Source organism: Capricornis sumatraensis, chromosome 5 (genome assembly GCF_032405125.1).
Source record: "Capricornis sumatraensis isolate serow.1 chromosome 5, serow.2, whole genome shotgun sequence".
Lineage (NCBI taxonomy): Eukaryota > Metazoa > Chordata > Mammalia > Artiodactyla > Bovidae > Capricornis > Capricornis sumatraensis.
In genome coordinates this window covers 119,046,278-119,062,688 of record NC_091073.1, presented here as the reverse complement: position 1 = coordinate 119,062,688, position 16,411 = coordinate 119,046,278, and the positions used below count along the sequence as shown (strand labels likewise).

The 16,411-nt window shown below is 41.6% G+C and overlaps 1 protein-coding gene across 4 annotated transcripts in view; it reads right to left on the bottom strand.

Moving 5' to 3' along the window:
- The window catches only part of GALNT11 (polypeptide N-acetylgalactosaminyltransferase 11), a 54,737-nt gene that overhangs the window by 15,355 nt on the left and 22,971 nt on the right, over nucleotides 1-16,411 (bottom strand). For 2 of the 4 annotated variants that reach the window (XM_068973249.1, XM_068973251.1), the window contains exons 2-5: nucleotides 10,984-11,310; nucleotides 6,281-6,404; nucleotides 4,721-4,887; nucleotides 1,994-2,119 (exon numbers count right to left, since the gene is read on the bottom strand). In XM_068973249.1, coding sequence (XP_068829350.1) covers nucleotides 1,994-2,119; nucleotides 4,721-4,887; nucleotides 6,281-6,404; nucleotides 10,984-11,272 — 706 coding nt within the window. In that variant the 5' untranslated portion in view covers nucleotides 11,273-11,310. Of the gene's footprint in view, nucleotides 1-1,993; nucleotides 2,120-4,720; nucleotides 4,888-6,280; nucleotides 6,405-10,983; nucleotides 11,311-11,523; nucleotides 11,541-16,411 lie in introns of those variants that run through there. The other 2 variants (XM_068973250.1, XM_068973252.1) reach the window with 2 other exon arrangements.

The following is a 16,411-nucleotide window of genomic DNA, read 5'->3' as shown; positions in this document are numbered from 1 at the left end:
GGAAAGCTGACCGCCACCCCTCCAGCCCCAGCTACCAAATCAGTCCTGGGAGTCCGTTAGGCGGGAAATCCTGCTTCAAGGGTGCTGCCACGACTGAAGAACATACACAGACCATAAAAGCAAGTCTTGAGAAAAGTTACAGACAATTAATATTCTCCTCCGTAAAAAAACAAGACTCTGACTCTCACAGAACAGTCCAGCTCTCTGACAGACAGGTATGGAGCAGCGCAACAGGAGTGGTCAGCTGTGTCTGTCTTTATTACAGTTATTATAATGGATATGTCTGTGAATTTACTATGCAACAGGTCCCTGCCTCAGCAAACCGAGGCTAGAGACCGTAGCTCACTTTCGCTGGTGACTCAAACATGACCTGTTACTGATTATTTCGACAACACAGGATTCTCAGGAGTGAGGGGCATTCGGCCACCGCGTGGCTCCCTGCTCCCGTGGATCCACCCCTCAACAGCCACGTGACCATCTCGCCCTCCATTTCCCACACTTCCTTTCTAATTCCCTCAGTCTCATGGGCTACAGGATACACTTTTCTTCTCATCAGTAAAATAAAAATCGTGAAGATTTTTCTCATGCATTTTTAACTCTGCTTGATAAACATGAGCAGGAGTGAGGGTTTCTTTGATAACTGAATGGTTATTCCTGAACACCTGAGAAACTTAGAATCTCGTCATCAGACAGCATTATTATTATTCCAAAGCTTATCTGTGAAATAAATGTACTGATATAGATTTTACATGGATTTCATAAAGCGACCAAAGCATCCTATTTCAATTAACAGCAGCAGAACCTCCGGCAAGAAAGTCCTCCAGTATGACGGTGACTTGGCCGTGTCCTTCAGCGCCTGTGAACGACCTTCACGAGGTCACCAGGCGTCATTTAATACAGAAAGGCAAACTGTTCAACCTCTTATCAAAGTTCGTTTGAGGGGAAAATTTACTAATAGGTTTTAATTCGAAAAATATTACTTTTTCTATAAAAGTCAGTTTAACTAAATGAAGGAAGATAATACATGGTCACACTGAACCTGAGACCGATTTCCCCAAAACTTATTTTTTTTTGGACAGATCCCAAACTATATTTGAACAAGGACCAAGACGACAAAAAGAAAAAACTAGATGACGACTGTTGCCTGAAAAAGAAAAGCTTGCCGTAACAATGTACTGGGAAAGTGCAGTGTTCTGACACGACCTTGCTGTGCCCCACAAACACCCTAGTTTCCTATCTGGTGCCTTCTGTAAGTCAAAACAGCCAAATCAGAGTCTTTCTTTGACTAGAACTCTACAGAAGAAAAACTGTAAGCCTTGAATTCAACCTGCGTGTGACTGTGGACTGGATGGAGGGGAGCTCCGTCTCATTTTTTGTTAACTGCTTCTGTTCACTGCAGGTGTAAGACAAAGGAGGGAAGAAGGGAGACTGCACAAATGAAGTCACAAATAAACCCTGCAAACGGGACAGGGGGTGTTCAGGAGGGCTGGCGGCAGACAGCAGCACTAGCCACCGCGAACCCCCGTGACCCGTCATCCTGAGGAGGGCAGTGTATGGGAAGGCAGATTTTCTCACCAGGAGGGGATGCCCCACCAAGGTTTCAGAATTCCAAAGTCATCTTCATGATTTTTTTTTTGGAGGGGGGGCCATATTTCCAGGTACTACGTGAAATATTAGATACCTAATATTTTTAAACAAATTCATTTAACTTAAATAAATGTATTTTAAAAAGGAAAAGCTTTTATCTAGATAAATGAAAATTACCGGCACCAACCTTCCATAGAGATAAACAAATCTGAACTGATACGACGGAGCTGAAGAGAAGCAGGGAAGCGCACCAGTGAGGACCCCAGGCCTTTCCCAAACTGCACAAGCCTCATCTCTCCTGCTGCCACTGCCCACCAAGACCCCACCTGCCACAGGCCGACGCGGAGTCGCCAGGGCAGGAGGACAGGGCTCTCATCTCCCAGGAAGAGCCAGCGGGAGGTTCTACCTGTTGCATGGGCTGCTCCAATCATTCTTCCTCGAATCAAGCCCTCGCGCTTTGCATTTCTTATCACTTTGATTTTTCCAGGGAGGTATTTTTGGATGTATTCATCTAGTTCTCCTTTCAAATCATCTGAAAATTGAAGAGGGTTCAGACCACATGAGATGCAAGCACAGGTATGTTAGATACTCTAGAGCTGTGTCTGCTGCTCGCAACAAATGTTCAAGCAAGCATTACAGAACCTTCTGCTTTACTGTAAAAGGAGAGCACAGCTTATCCTGAGAGGAAGAAGAAGGGAGAGAATGAGGAGGAAGAGTCGGAACACTAGCCTAAAGGAGTAGTTGCTTTGCTTACAGACTTCTTGTATTTCCATAGCAACTAGCTCAACACTTTGCATAAAGAATGTTTAAAATGAGTATTTTGAGCGAATGAATGTTCAGCTGACTACATACAGATCAGACTTAAAGAAGAAACTGATATGTAAATGCCTTTTTTCAAAGTAATTTAAGTCGTACTCCATTTCAGAATAGTTGAGAAATAACTTCTTTGCCCTACCAAGAATTATACAGTATCAGCAGTAAATACATTCTTATACTAATTTATAATTTAGCATATTCCATGGGCACTATTTTTTATAAATTCTAGCTCATTTACCCTTAAATTTCATAACTTCAGAGATCAAACAAGATCTAATAAGTAATTCTTTCCATAGTTAGCATATAAACCATTGTAACTGATCATGAGTTTTCCCTTTTAGAAAAAAATACCCACAGAATGAAAAACAAATCACAGGCTGACATAAAAAAATTAATTCAACACCATAAATTCCAGGATTATATTCCTTAGCCAATCTTCTACTTGGTCCAGACTCAAATTCTTAGGGTTTTTTTTTAATCATTTATTTTTAAATTAATTTTTCCCTGTTTCTCCTATGAGGTTTCAACGTTTACCAAGGTTTGAGAATTTTACTCTCATTGATCTCAACATACATTTACTCATTTGGTATACTTAAGTATACTGGCATACCAGTTCTGTTGTTGACATATAAGGAATGCTTAGTAAAGACTCAAGTTGTGAAAACACATATAACTGGCATATAATTTATCAGTGTGTCTCTGCAGCTTACTGTTAATGAACAGAGCAGAAAGCTTGAATGGCGGTGGTTTCGTCACTCAGTCGTGTCCAGTTCTTTTGCACTCCCATAGACTGTAGCTCACCAGGCTCCTCTGTCCGTGGGATTTTCCAGGCAACAATACTGAAGTGGGTTGCCATTCCCTTCTCCAGAGGATCTTCCTGACCCAGGGATAGAACCTGAGTCTCCTGCACTGGCAGGTCGATTCCTTGGGTCTAATTTCAACTCTACCAGGTAACATCTTGAGCAAATTACTATTTCCTCCTCTGTAAAATGGGAATATCACCTCTCACAAGGTTGAGGACTGCCCTCCATCCTGCTGTGTACACGAAATCACTCTTAGGAAGAGTCTATGCTGAATTAAAGAAAGGTAAGAAGCATATCAAAAAGAAGAGACATTACTTTGCCAACAAGTAATGACCGTCTAGTCAAGGCTCTGGTTTTTCCTGTGGTCATGTATGGATGTGAGAGTTGGACTGTGAAGAAGGCTGAGCACCGAAGAATTGATGCTTTTGAACTGTGGTGTTGGAGAAGACTCTTGAGAGTCCCTTGGACTGCAAGGAGATCCAACCAGTCCATTCTGAAGGAGATCAGCCCTGGGATTTCTTTGGAAGGAATGATGCTAAAGCTGAAGCTCCAGGACTTTGGCCACCTCATGAGAAGAGTTGACTCATTGGAAAAGTCCCTGATGCTGGGAGGGATTGGGGGCAGGAGGAGAAGGGGACGACCGAGGATGAGATGGCTGGATAGCATCACCGACTCAATGGACATGAGTCTGAGTGAACTCCAGGAGTTGGTGATGGACAGGGAGGCCTGGCATGCTGCAGCCCATGGGGTCGCAAAGAGTCGGACATGACTGAACTGAACTGAAAGAAGTATGTGCTAAAGCATAAAGTACCAGCATTCAGAGGCCATCTAAGGGCCATCACAATGCCATCCACTTTATCTGGAGGCAGCTGACGTTGACAGACTGACAAGATGAATCTAAGCCAAAGCATTTTGCCAAGTTAAAGCTAATCCTAAAAGGTCACATACTGTGTGATTTTGTTTATATTATATAACAGCCCAATGACAATACCATAGAGATGGAAACAAAATCACAGAGATGAGGGTTGCCAGGAATTAAGGATGTGTGGGGAGAAAGGTGCATGTGAACACAGTGTGGTAGCAGGTAGGCGATTCTCTGGGGTGATGGAGTAGTTGTCGGCACCTCGATTACAGTGGTGGCTACAGAAATATGCTCACGGGTTCAATACTGTGTTTCTATGACGACGCGACCAATGGCAGAAACTGGGTGGAGGGGCAGGGCCCTTTGTAACTCTCTGTAAATCTGTGATTATTCCAAAATAAAAATACTACTTTAAAAAGGTAAGCCAAGGGGAAAATTCAAGAGCCTAATCTGGGTAGCATAGTTTGAAAACATTATACAGATAATGCGGTTTCTTGGAAATCACGCTCTAACCGGGCGTGCGATCGTGGCTGGCTCTGTTGCAAGTGCTTGCATGAGGGCCCTCTGATCTTTCTGGGACTGAACGGCCGATGGGCATCACTACGGTGAACCAAAGCAGAGATCCCACACTGCCAGCTACAGTATTCCTCACCGAAGTCACTGTCATCGTCCACGAGGATAATTTCATGAAGAAGCTGGGCTGGCGTGCGGTCCAGGACACTGTGCACCGTCCGGAGCAAGGCAGACAAAGCTTCATTGTAGAAACAAATAACAATGCTAGCAACTGGCAGATCCGCTGGGTAAGACTTGTCTTTACATCTGTAAAGACGAATATCAGAAAATGCTGACATTTCAAAAAGCTCAAATGTTTTAGGTTATCATTCACTGAACATTAACTGCTCCCTTGTTGAGCCTCTTCTTTACATCATTAACAATTTTTATTAAAAAGCGGCTAAGGAATTAATGTGCTTCTTATTCAAGAGTTTTATAATTGTTAATAATTTCTGCCTCCATTTCCTGCTACTCTGCTTATTTTTAAGTCAATTCAAATTTTTAAAACTTGAATTTTTTCTTCTTTGGTACAGACATTACACAAAAATGTGTTTTTACTGAAATCACTGCAAGTTTTTAATGCAGCACTCAACAGCTGATGTTCAGTTTCTTCTCAATGAAGTTTCAACAGGAAATATGAATATCTGTATTTGAAATTTTTAATTTTTGCTCAATCATATAAAAAGATTTGAGTAAACTATGACATATATCAGGTTAATGGATGAGCTTCCATGTAAGCAACTCTTTGATTTAAAAAAGGTTAGGTGGCTTTAAGTGACCACAATAAAAAAAAAAAAAAAACCACCACTGACGTAAAAAATAAAATCTGGAATTCCATGTTCTCCTGCACAGCATACAATGCCTTACAACTAGGGCCTACCTACTTTCAGCCTCTTGCCATTCTTTCACTACAGGCAAACAGAACTGTTTCAGTCCCTTTGACAAACGGTGTATCTCCTGCCTCAGCCTGTTCCCAGTCAGGGGACACCCTTGGGGCACAGCACTGCTCAGCCGTCCCTCTGACGCCGTCCCTGGTCTCTCTGGTGTGGGGGCCCTGGCTCACCCGTCCCTATCGCAGCCTTCATCCTTGTGCTACTGTAGTGACTCACTTCCTTATCAACCTGCCCCGACGGATACTAAGCCCTGTGAACCGAGGGGCTATGTCTTATTTTATTTCCAGGGCCTAACAGTGTCCAGCAAACAGAAGGTGCTGAAACAGATCTGTAGAGTGAATGACTGACTGACTGTATGAAAAAAAAGCCTTTGAAAATACAAAAAGAATGAAAACAGAAAAGTGAGATCATGAGTAGAATTCTTCACTGATGTGAATTCCTTTTTGTTATGAATCCACTAAACAAACATTTAAAATAAACATATGCTCAGAAGGTTACTTAATTATATGCAATTAGTACCTCCCTCCTTTTCCCCATTATTTTACATTTCAAAAGAAACACAGCAAGTTCTAGAACCCTGTCAGTACAATCTCAGACCATGTGGCTTCAAGCACAGTAAGAGTGGAAATAAATCTGTCTTAAATTTTCTAGTATCCTGAATGACGAAGCCTAATTGCAGATTATTAACACCACCCCCATGACTTATTATACCGCACTAAAAGCGCTGTGTCATTACAATGGCGAGCAGAAACTAAGAAGGAACGTACGCTGCATTCCTTGTATCTGGCACGTCTCTGTGGTAGCCCAAGCGGTTACTGATAAGCATATTGAAGGCATGTTTCTGATACCCCAAGTCTCTCAACTCCTGATCACGTTCATTAAAAATCATACCTGCAAAAGAATGAAGTCACAGTCAGTGAATTAAATCTGGAAATGAATGCTACAATTCCTGTTATGATCTCAAGAACATCTTGGGGATTTCCATAGTGGTGCAGTGGATGAGACTCCGCCTGCCAATGCAGGCAACACGGGTTCAACCCCTGGTCCAGGAAGATCCCGCATGCCTCGGAGCAACTAAGCTGTGCTCCAAAGCACTGAGCGTGCACTCCAGAGCTCATGAGCCCCAGCTACTGAGCACACGTGCTGCAACCTGAAGCCCAGGTGCCTAGGCCTGTGCTCCGCAGCAAGAGGGGCCATCACCATGAGACGCCCACTCCCCACAACGAGGAATAGTGCCTGCTCGCCACAGCTAGAGGGGGCCCAGCAAAGCGGCAGTGCAGCCCGAAAAGCGAACGAGCACCAGAATCTAAAGAGAGAGAGTCGCGGCTTTAACTTCTTATAAATAGGTGACAGCCATGTTTCTCAAACCTAGTTTGTCTCCATTTTCAAAAAACTATATCAAGGTTTAAGTCAAATTTTCCTCAGTTTAGCTCAGAAAGCAAGCGTACCTTAACCTCATTAGCCATAATTTAAGAATATTTTCAAGGAAAAAAAAAAAACTTACTTATGACCAAGAGAAAAAGACACTTAATGAGGATTTATACCACAAAAACAACGGATTACAGAACCCCATATGGATCTCAACAACCCCCAATTAACTGGGCAAGGGGGTTTTTTGGTTCTGTTTTCTAGAAAAATTTTTCTACCCCAAGTTTTTATATGGACTCTTCCCCTAGAAAATTAGACTACTGATAACCCTTCCTGTAAAAAGTCTCCAGTTCCAGACTTTAATCAATTTCAGAGTCAAGAAGGTCCACCACAGAGCTAATCAGAATCACTTTAACACCTTTGCTCTCCCACTGTCAGGAATCTCACCTTTACCTAGAACAGTAAGCCTCCTTTTACTTTCTCTTCCCCGCATCAAACATTTAGCCTCTCCTCACAGAATGACTCCCCTGTAACAGCATTTCCTGAAGTTGAGTCATGGAAAACTAATTCCACTGGACATTCAGTTCAGTTCAGTCGCTCAGTCGTGTCCGACTCTCTGCGACCCCATGAATCGCAGCACGCCAGGCCTCCCTGTCCATCACCAACTCCTGGAGTTCACTCAGACTCACATCCATCGAGTCCGTGATGCCATCCAGCCATCTCATCCTCGGTCGTCCCCTTCTTCTCCTGCCCCCAACCCCTCCCAGCGTCAGAGTCTTTTCCAATGAGTCAACTCTTCGCATGAGGTGGCCAAAGTACTGGAGCTTCAGCTTCAGCATCATTCCTTCCAAAGAAATCCCAGGGCTGATCTCCTTCAGAATGGACTGGTTGGATCTCCTTGCAGTCCAAGGGACTCTCAAGAGTCTTCTCCAACACCACAGTTCAAAAGCATCAATTCTTTGGTGCTCAGCCTTCTTCACAGTCCAACTCTCACATCCATACATGACTACTGGAAAAACCATAGCCCTGACTAGATGGACCTTAGTCGGCAAAGTAATGTCTCTGCTTTTGAATATGCTATCTAGGTTGGTCATAACTTTTCTTCCAAGGAGTAAGCATCTTTTAATTTCATGGCTGTGGTCACCATCTGCAGTGATTTCGGAGCCCAAAAAAATAAAGTCTGACACTGTTTCCACTGTTTCCCCATCTATTTCCCATGAAGTGATGGGACCGGATGCCATGATCTTCGTTTTCTGGATGTTGAGCTTTAAGCCAACTTTTTCACTCTCCTCTTTCACTTTCAAGAGGCTCTTTAGTTCCTCTTCCCTTTCTGCCATAAGGGTGGTGTTATCTGCATATCTGAGGTTATTGATATGTTTCCTGGCAATCTTGATTCCAGCTTGTGCTTCCTCCAGCTCAGCGTTTCTCATGATGTACTCTGCATATAAGTTAAATAAGCAGGGTGACAATATACAGCCTTGACGTACTCCTTTTCCTATTTGGAACCAGTCTGTTGTTCCATGTCCAGTTCTAACTGTTGCTTCCTGACCTGCATACAGGTTTCTCAAGAGGCAGGTCAGGTGGTCTGGTATTCCCAACTCTTTCAGAATTTTCCACAGTTTATAGTGATCCACACACCCAAAGGCTTTGGCATAGTCAGTAAAGCAGAAATAGATGTTTTTCTGGAACTCTCTTGCTTTTTCGATGATCCAGTGGATGTTGGCAATTTGATCTCTGGTTTCTCTGCCTTTTCTAAAACCAGCTTGAACATCTGCAAGTTCACGTTCATGTATTGCTGAAGCCTGGCTTGGAGAATTTTGAGCATCACTTTATTAGTAGAAGTTAAAACGAAGAAAAAGATTTCACGGCCAAATACTCAGGAAAACACTGGATTTTAAAAGTCAAGTAAGGGAGTTCCCTGGTGGTCCAGGGGTTAGGACTGAGCACTTTCACTGCCACTTTTTTTTTTTGTATGGGCAAATAATAACAGGAAAAAATTAAAGTCGAATAGACTTTTGTTCTTAAGAATGCTGTTTTACAGATACACAGATGTGAGGGGATGAAATACAGAATGCAGTGTTTTCCCAATTTATTATTTGATCTATCCCAAAGATTTTTTTCTAGGGTTTTATGGTCTTTGATCCACTCTGAGTTAATTTAATACCATATGAGGTAAGGGTTCAACCTCATTCCTTTGCATGGGGATATCTAATTGGCCCAGCACCATTTGCTGAAAAGACCATCCTTTCCACATCAGCTGCTCTAAGCACCCCTTTCTGAAAACCAGCTGCCCACACGTTACTTGTTCTTGGGCGTTACCATAGATGCTACTTGACCACAGACGTCGGAGGGTATATTTTTGGATTCTCAGTCTATCCTGAGATGTACCTATCTTTCCTTAACAGTATCACACTGTTAGGAAGTTCTGAAATAAACAAGTGTGTGTTCTCCAACTCTGTTCTTTTTCAAGACTTCAGAGCACCCTGCAATTCCTTATCAACTTTAGACTCAGCTAGTTCATCTTTTCAACAAAGGCCATTGGGATTTTGATAAGGTTTACATTCAATGTGAGTTGCTTTGGGTGGCACTGACATTTTAACAGTATTAAGCATTCCATCCACGAACCTAGGATGTCTTCCTATTTATTTAGGTCTATTTTTATTTCTTTCTGTTGTGCTCTGCAGCACAACTGATGTACAAATCTTATACCTCCTTGGCTGGGTTTATTCTTAAGTACTTCTTTCTGATCCCACTGTAAATGAGATTATTCTCTTAATTTTACTTTTGGACTGTTCATCACTAATGTCCAGAAATACAACTAGCTTTTGTGTGTGGATCTTATACCCTGCGACTTTGCTGAATTCATTTATTAGCTCTAATTGTTTTGTGATCTTTAGGATCTTTTATAAAGAATTTAGTGTTTCAGATGGGTAATTTGAGTTTGTCACTTCAAATATCTACAATTCTATGATATTCAAAGGCAAAGTCCATTAAAAATGGCAAACCCAATGTTACAACTTTATAAAAATTTTATAAAAATTACTATAAACAAAAAATTAGAAAAATTCCCATTAATGCTTTTAAAAAGGTCCCAGTGGCTGTTTGAAAATAAATAGAAGGTATATTTTATGAAAAATAAAGTAAAAGCTTCCTTTTCCTCATATAATTTTCAATACTTTTGACCTCCTGTATTAGGAAATGATTAAATTCTAGAAACTGATGAAATCTGTTTTTACATTTCCTTTATATTCTGTGAATCTTTCAATCTCCCACTATATGCTTTTACTCTTAAATTATTTGATTCTTCAATGAAGATCAAAGTTCTTAAGTTTTAAAGACAACCAAAATGGCTCATATATCCCTTAAAAATAAAATTTGCTGAAACCAGGACTCTAGAACTGCACTGTTCAGTCTTGCTTCCAAACTGAACAGAATGTAATTTTTGAGGAATAAAAAAACTCCTATATTTAATAAACATATTCTAGCACCTTAATAATTCTTCTAAGTAGACATCTTTTTAGATATAAGTAGTCCCAAGGCCACAGCACCCCACTCGAGTACTCTTGCCTGGAAAATCCCATGGACGGAGGAGCCTGGTGGGCTGCAGTCCATGGGGTCACACAGAGTCAGACACGACTGAACTGACTTAGCAGTAGCAGCAGCAGTCTCAATTCTAAACACAGTGGTTTATGTCCTGTCTTAACTTTGCCTTTCAAAATATGTTAAAATAGTCACTTTTCAACCACTGCTTTCCCTTATTAAATAATGCTAGCAATTAAAATCTTCCCCCATAGGTTCCATTTTCTTTCCAACCACTTAATTTTTCTTCCTTTCTGCCCTCTCCTCCTCCCTCCAATTCTGGACCTCATAGTTTCTCCGAAGTCTTCATAAAATATTGAAGTCAGAACTGAGCAAAATAGAATATAACTCCCTACTGTGTCTGCAAAAATCACAGGACCCCAGCTAGTTCATGAACAAAATACATCAGTACAGAAAAAAGTCACATGTCTAGTCCTCTGAACAATACGTGATTTAAAGAATATCTGCACTTCCCATGATGAAATACTTCGACACATTGCTAGCAAATATCAGGCACACTCACCCAATTCAGAAGAGAATTTCACGTTGCCTCTTTCTGGATCTTCAGCATGATTATCTATCATATCATCAATTCTGTTTGCTTTGAACCATGATTCTAGACTTGGACCTCGAGTGAAACGGGGATAAAATTTTTTGGGGAATGGTCCGTGGGGCCCAGACCCCTTGATGGGCACATTCTTAAGTGGCTGAGTCACTTCACTGAAGTTGAAATAAATAAAAAGCAAAAGCGTCCAGGCTGCAGATGTAAAAAGGCATCCATAACAGAAATATCGAACTGTGACACTTCCCATTATAGACCTAGCATTGCTGAAGGGCCATTTTCAAGTTCCTAAAAGAGAAGGATAAATATGTTAGACACTTTAAGACACTGAAAAAATCAGACGCCAATTTTATATTCACTGTTTCCCAAACTCCCAAGTAACACTTCTGAACAATTTACTTAGGACCCCATGTGCGTCATTAACAAAGAGTCAAATGTAAGAAGATACAGGGATAGCACTGAATAAAAAAATACAGGAATTCAACAACTAAAACCACAGACCAGTTGTGTTAGTGCTGAGAAAACCAACAGCAGCAACAGAGTTGACTTATTCATCTGCCCAGGTTAATGGATACCTACTTCTTCACCTTTGATCTGGACCACTTTCACTTTGCTCGTATTTTTGAGGTTCTAACTTTTCATAAGTAAAACGGAAGTGCTGCACGAATCATGGCAGCACATCTAAGGTCCCCTCTAATTGTCAAATTATGAGACTACATCTTTTAATCCAAGGACATTAAAATCTGTTATTATAAATAAGCAACTTTTAAAAAGTTTACCCTTCCAATCAAAGATTAAACCTGCCCTAATGCCCACTCTAGATTCAACAGTTTCATTTCAAATTTACTGAAAGAGTTCAAATAATCCCATTTTCCCTCTCCTTACGATGTCCTATAAACAACAGGGCACCGAACAGCAATGTTTTCGTAAGCTTCTTGTAATATCAGGTCTTCATGGAGTCTTCACACAGCCCCCTCAGGAACTGTTTGTAAAGAGCCCACTGCACATATAAAATCGTTTCACTGAGCGTGAGAGCAGAGAAACACTATTTAAGTCATGTACAAACAGAAGAAATCTACAAAGCAATACTGCTTATACATGACTAACTTCTATAGTATAAAATAATTTTTTTCAAAAATTATCATGCCCCCCTAAACCAGGACAAAGCAAATCAGCATCAGTAAGCTCCAACTCAAAAATTAAGCTGTTTTGTACAATGTTACGCCAAAAGCCCAAAAGACAGCAAATGGTTCAACTTCTTAACTATCTGCCAACCAAAACTATTAGTTCTTTCACCACATGTCAATTCAAAAGCTTGAACGACAAAAGAAAACACCCGTACCCAAACAATCAAAAACATCCCACAACAGTAACACCCCTGGGAAACGACCACCGCACAAAAGGAGAGTCAGATATACCACAGTGCTGCCAGGCCAGCCGCAGCACTGTTTAAGCTGGAGACAGGCACAGAAAAAGGTCTTTATTTGCAAGTGGAAGAAAACTTTCTCTAAGCAGAGTGAATGGAGCCATTAAGACAAAGGAAAATATTAAAGTTACAAATTTGTAACTTTGCAACAAAATGTTGCAGACAATACTGAGTAGAAGCATTTAGGTGAAACATTCAGTTGAGTTAGTCAGTCACTCACTCAGTCCAGTCACTCAGCCGTGTCTGACTCTTGACTCTGACCCCATGGACTGCAGCACACCAGGCCTCCCTGTCCATCACCAATACCCAGAGCTTGCTCAAACTCATGTGCATCGAGTCAGTGATGCCATCCAGCCATCTCATCCTCGGTCATCTCCTCCTCCTGCCCTCTATCTTTCCCAGCATCAGGGTCTTTTCCAATGAGTCAGTTCTTCACATCAGCTGGCCAAAGTATGAGAATTTCAGCTTCAGTATCAGTCCTTCCAATGAATATTCAGGACAGGGACTCACAAGAGTCTTCTCCACCACCACAGTTCAAAAGCATCAATTCTTTGGGCTCAGCTTTCTTTGTAGTCCAACTCTCACATCCATATATGACTACTGGAAAAACCATAGCCTTGACTAGACAGCCCTTTGTTGGCAAAGTACTGTCTCTGCTTTTTAATATTCTGTCTAGGTTGTTCATAATGAGAGAGTCAATTCCTAGGCAGGTTGATAAGGAGTCCAGGATCCCTGAGGAGGAGAAAAGTCTGGTGCTCTGGAAGTGGAGATAAGTGTCTAGAATTCTCAAGGAGGAAAAGACAAACATGGTTTGTTTGGTTTTTTTCTCTCTCTCTACATTCTTTAGTCACAGTCACAGAAAACTAAAAAGAAACTTTTTTTCTCTAAGCCTGGGACACAACAAACAACTATACTAAGGATTATATAAAAACAATGTATCCTGCTTGAGGATAGTTTCTTCTTCCTGAAAACCTTCTGGCTAATCCTGTTATCTTAAAATGTAAACTGTGGGTCTAGTAAGATCTTTACAATCTTGAGACATTCTTTTGACTTACTGTAATAACTAATTAAAACAGTATATAACTCCCTTGCTAAGACTAGTGAGGTGGGCATTCTCCATCCCCTTCTGAGGTCTCTGTCAGAACCTTTCTCTGTCCCTTTTCGTACTTTAATAAAACTCTGCTACACAAAAGCACTTGAGTGATCAAGCCTGGTCCTGAAACTAAATCTTTGGAGATCAAGAATCTGACACCGTTCACCATAAGCTATCAATAGCTTTTCTTCCAAGGAGCAAGCGTCTTTTAATTTCATGGCTGCAGTCACCAGCTGCAGTGATTTTGGAGCCCCCAAAAATAAAGTCTGTCACTGTTTACCCATCTATTTGCCATGAGGTGATGGGATCGGATGCCATGATCTTCGTTTGCTGAAGTAGAGTTTTAAGCCAACTTTTTCACTCTCCTCTCACTTTCACAGAGGATCTCTAGTTCTTTGTTTTCTGCTCTGCACATCTGAGCTTATTGGTATTTCTCCCGGCAATCTTGATTCCAGCTTGTGCACCATCCAGCTCAGCATTTCACATGACGTACTTGCATAGATGTTAGATAAGCAGGGTGACAGTATACAATCTTGACGTACTCCTTTCCCAATTTGGAACCAGTCCATTGTTCCATGATCAATTCTGTTGCTTCTTGACCTGCACACAGGTTTCTCAGGAGGCAGGTAACTGGTCTGGTGGTATTCTCATCTCTTGAAGAATTTTCCACAGTTTGTTGTGATCCAGAAAGTCAAAGGCTTTGGCGTAGTTAATAAAAAGCAAAAGTAGATATTTTTCTGGAACTCTCTTGCTTGTTCTATGATCCAACAGATGTTGGCAATTTGATCTCTGGTTCCTCTGCCTTTTCTAAATCCAGCTTGAACATCTGGAATTTCTCAGTTCACATACTCTTGAAGCCTCACTTGGAGAATTTTGAGCATTACTTTGCTAGCCTGTGAGATGACTGCAACCCTGTGGTATAGTCTGAGCATTCTTTGGCATCACCTTTCTTCGGGACTGGAATAAAAACTGACTTTTTAAATATAAATTTATTTATTTTAATTGGAGGCTAATTACTTTACAATATTGTATTGGTTTTGCCATACATCAACATGAATCCGCCACGGGTGTACACGTGTTCCCCATCCTGAACCCCCCTCCCATCCCTCTGGGTCATCCCAGTGCACCAGCCCCGAGCATCCTGTATCATGCATTGAACCTGGACTGGCGATTCGTTTCACATATGATATTATACATGTGAAAACTGACTTTTCCAGTCCTCTGAACACAGCTGAGTTTTCCAAATGTGCCGACATACTGAGTGCAGCACTTTCATAGCTTCATCTTTTAGGATCTGAAACAGCTCAGCTGGAACTCCATCACCTCCACTAGCTTTGTTCCTAGTGATGCTTCCTAACGCCCACTTGACTTTGCATTCCAGGATGTCTGGCTCTGGGTGAGTGATCAGATCATAATTATCTGGGTTACGAAGATCTTTTTTGTACAGTTCTTCTGTGTATTCCTGCCACCTCGTCTTAATATCTTCTGCTTCTGTTAGGTCCATACCATTTCTGTCCTTTATTGTGCCCATCTTTGTATGAAATACTCCCTTGGTATCTCTAATTTTCTTGAAGAGAGCTCCAGTCTTTCCCATTCTATTGTTTTCCTCTATTTCTTTGCACTGATCACTGAGGAAGGCTTTCTTATCTCTCCTTGCTGTTCTCTGGAACTCTGCATTCAGCTGGGTATATCTTTCCTTTTCTCCTTTGCCTTCAGCTTCTCTTCTTTTCTCAGCTATTTGTAAGGCCTCCTCAGACAGCCATTTGGACTTTTTGCATTTCTTTTTCTTGGGGATGGTCTTACCACTGCCTCCTGGACAATGTCACGAACCTCTGTCCACAGTTCTTCAGTGAAACATTAGATTTTACCTAAAACAGGCGTTATAACTTCCTAAAATATTTGCTTGGAGATAGGGAAAAAACAAGCAAATAATAACAAAAACAAAAGCACTAATTCTTCAAAAGGCCATGAAATTCTTTAGTTTAAGACTTAACCTCATGGAACTTCCCTGGTGGTCCAATGGCTAAGAATCAGCGTGTCATTGCAGGGGACATGGGTTCGATCCCTGGTCCAGAAACTAAGATCCCTCATGCCATGAAGCAACTAAGCCCCTGTACGACAACTACCCACATGCCTTAGAGCCTGTACTCTGCAACGAGAAGTCACATCCCTCATGCCATGAAGCAACTAAGCCCCTGTACGACAACTACCCACATGCCTTAGAGCCTGTACTCTGCAACGAGAAGTCACTGTACAGCCACACAGAGCCTGTGTCCCCAAACAAAGACCTAGCACAGCCAAAAAATAAATAGTAATAAAAAGACGACCTGTATGGGCTGCTCTGATTCCATAAAGAACTGTGAGTAAGAAGCCAATCTCTTCTTCAACTGTGTTCAGTTCAGTTCAGCTCAGTCACTCAGTCGTGTCCGACTCTTTGCGACCCCATGAATTAAAGCACACCAGGCCTCCCTGTCCATCACCAAATGAGTCAACTCTCACATCCATACTTCAACTGTGTCAGGAGATTTATATTTAGATTGTTTTCCCCAAACCACTCCAGGCCTTCCCACTTCAACCTTGGCCTCCCTGACAGGGAACACAGAAGGGAGCCACGCATAAGGGGCCAGGAGAGGAAGCCAGCCAACATTTCCAATCACAGAGAAGCCAGAGCGTGCTGATCAAGGGCTCTGCCATTAAGCAGCTCAGGACAACAGGGGAAGGTTAAGGTTCAACAAATGTTAACTTTTTCTTCATTAGATCTAATTTTAAAAGATAACATGAAAGGTATTTGTGACCCTCTGTTCCTTACAATGACCTAAAAGTCCCTATGTTACTCCGACTGTTGTCTCCCACTATTTTCCCCTCATTCC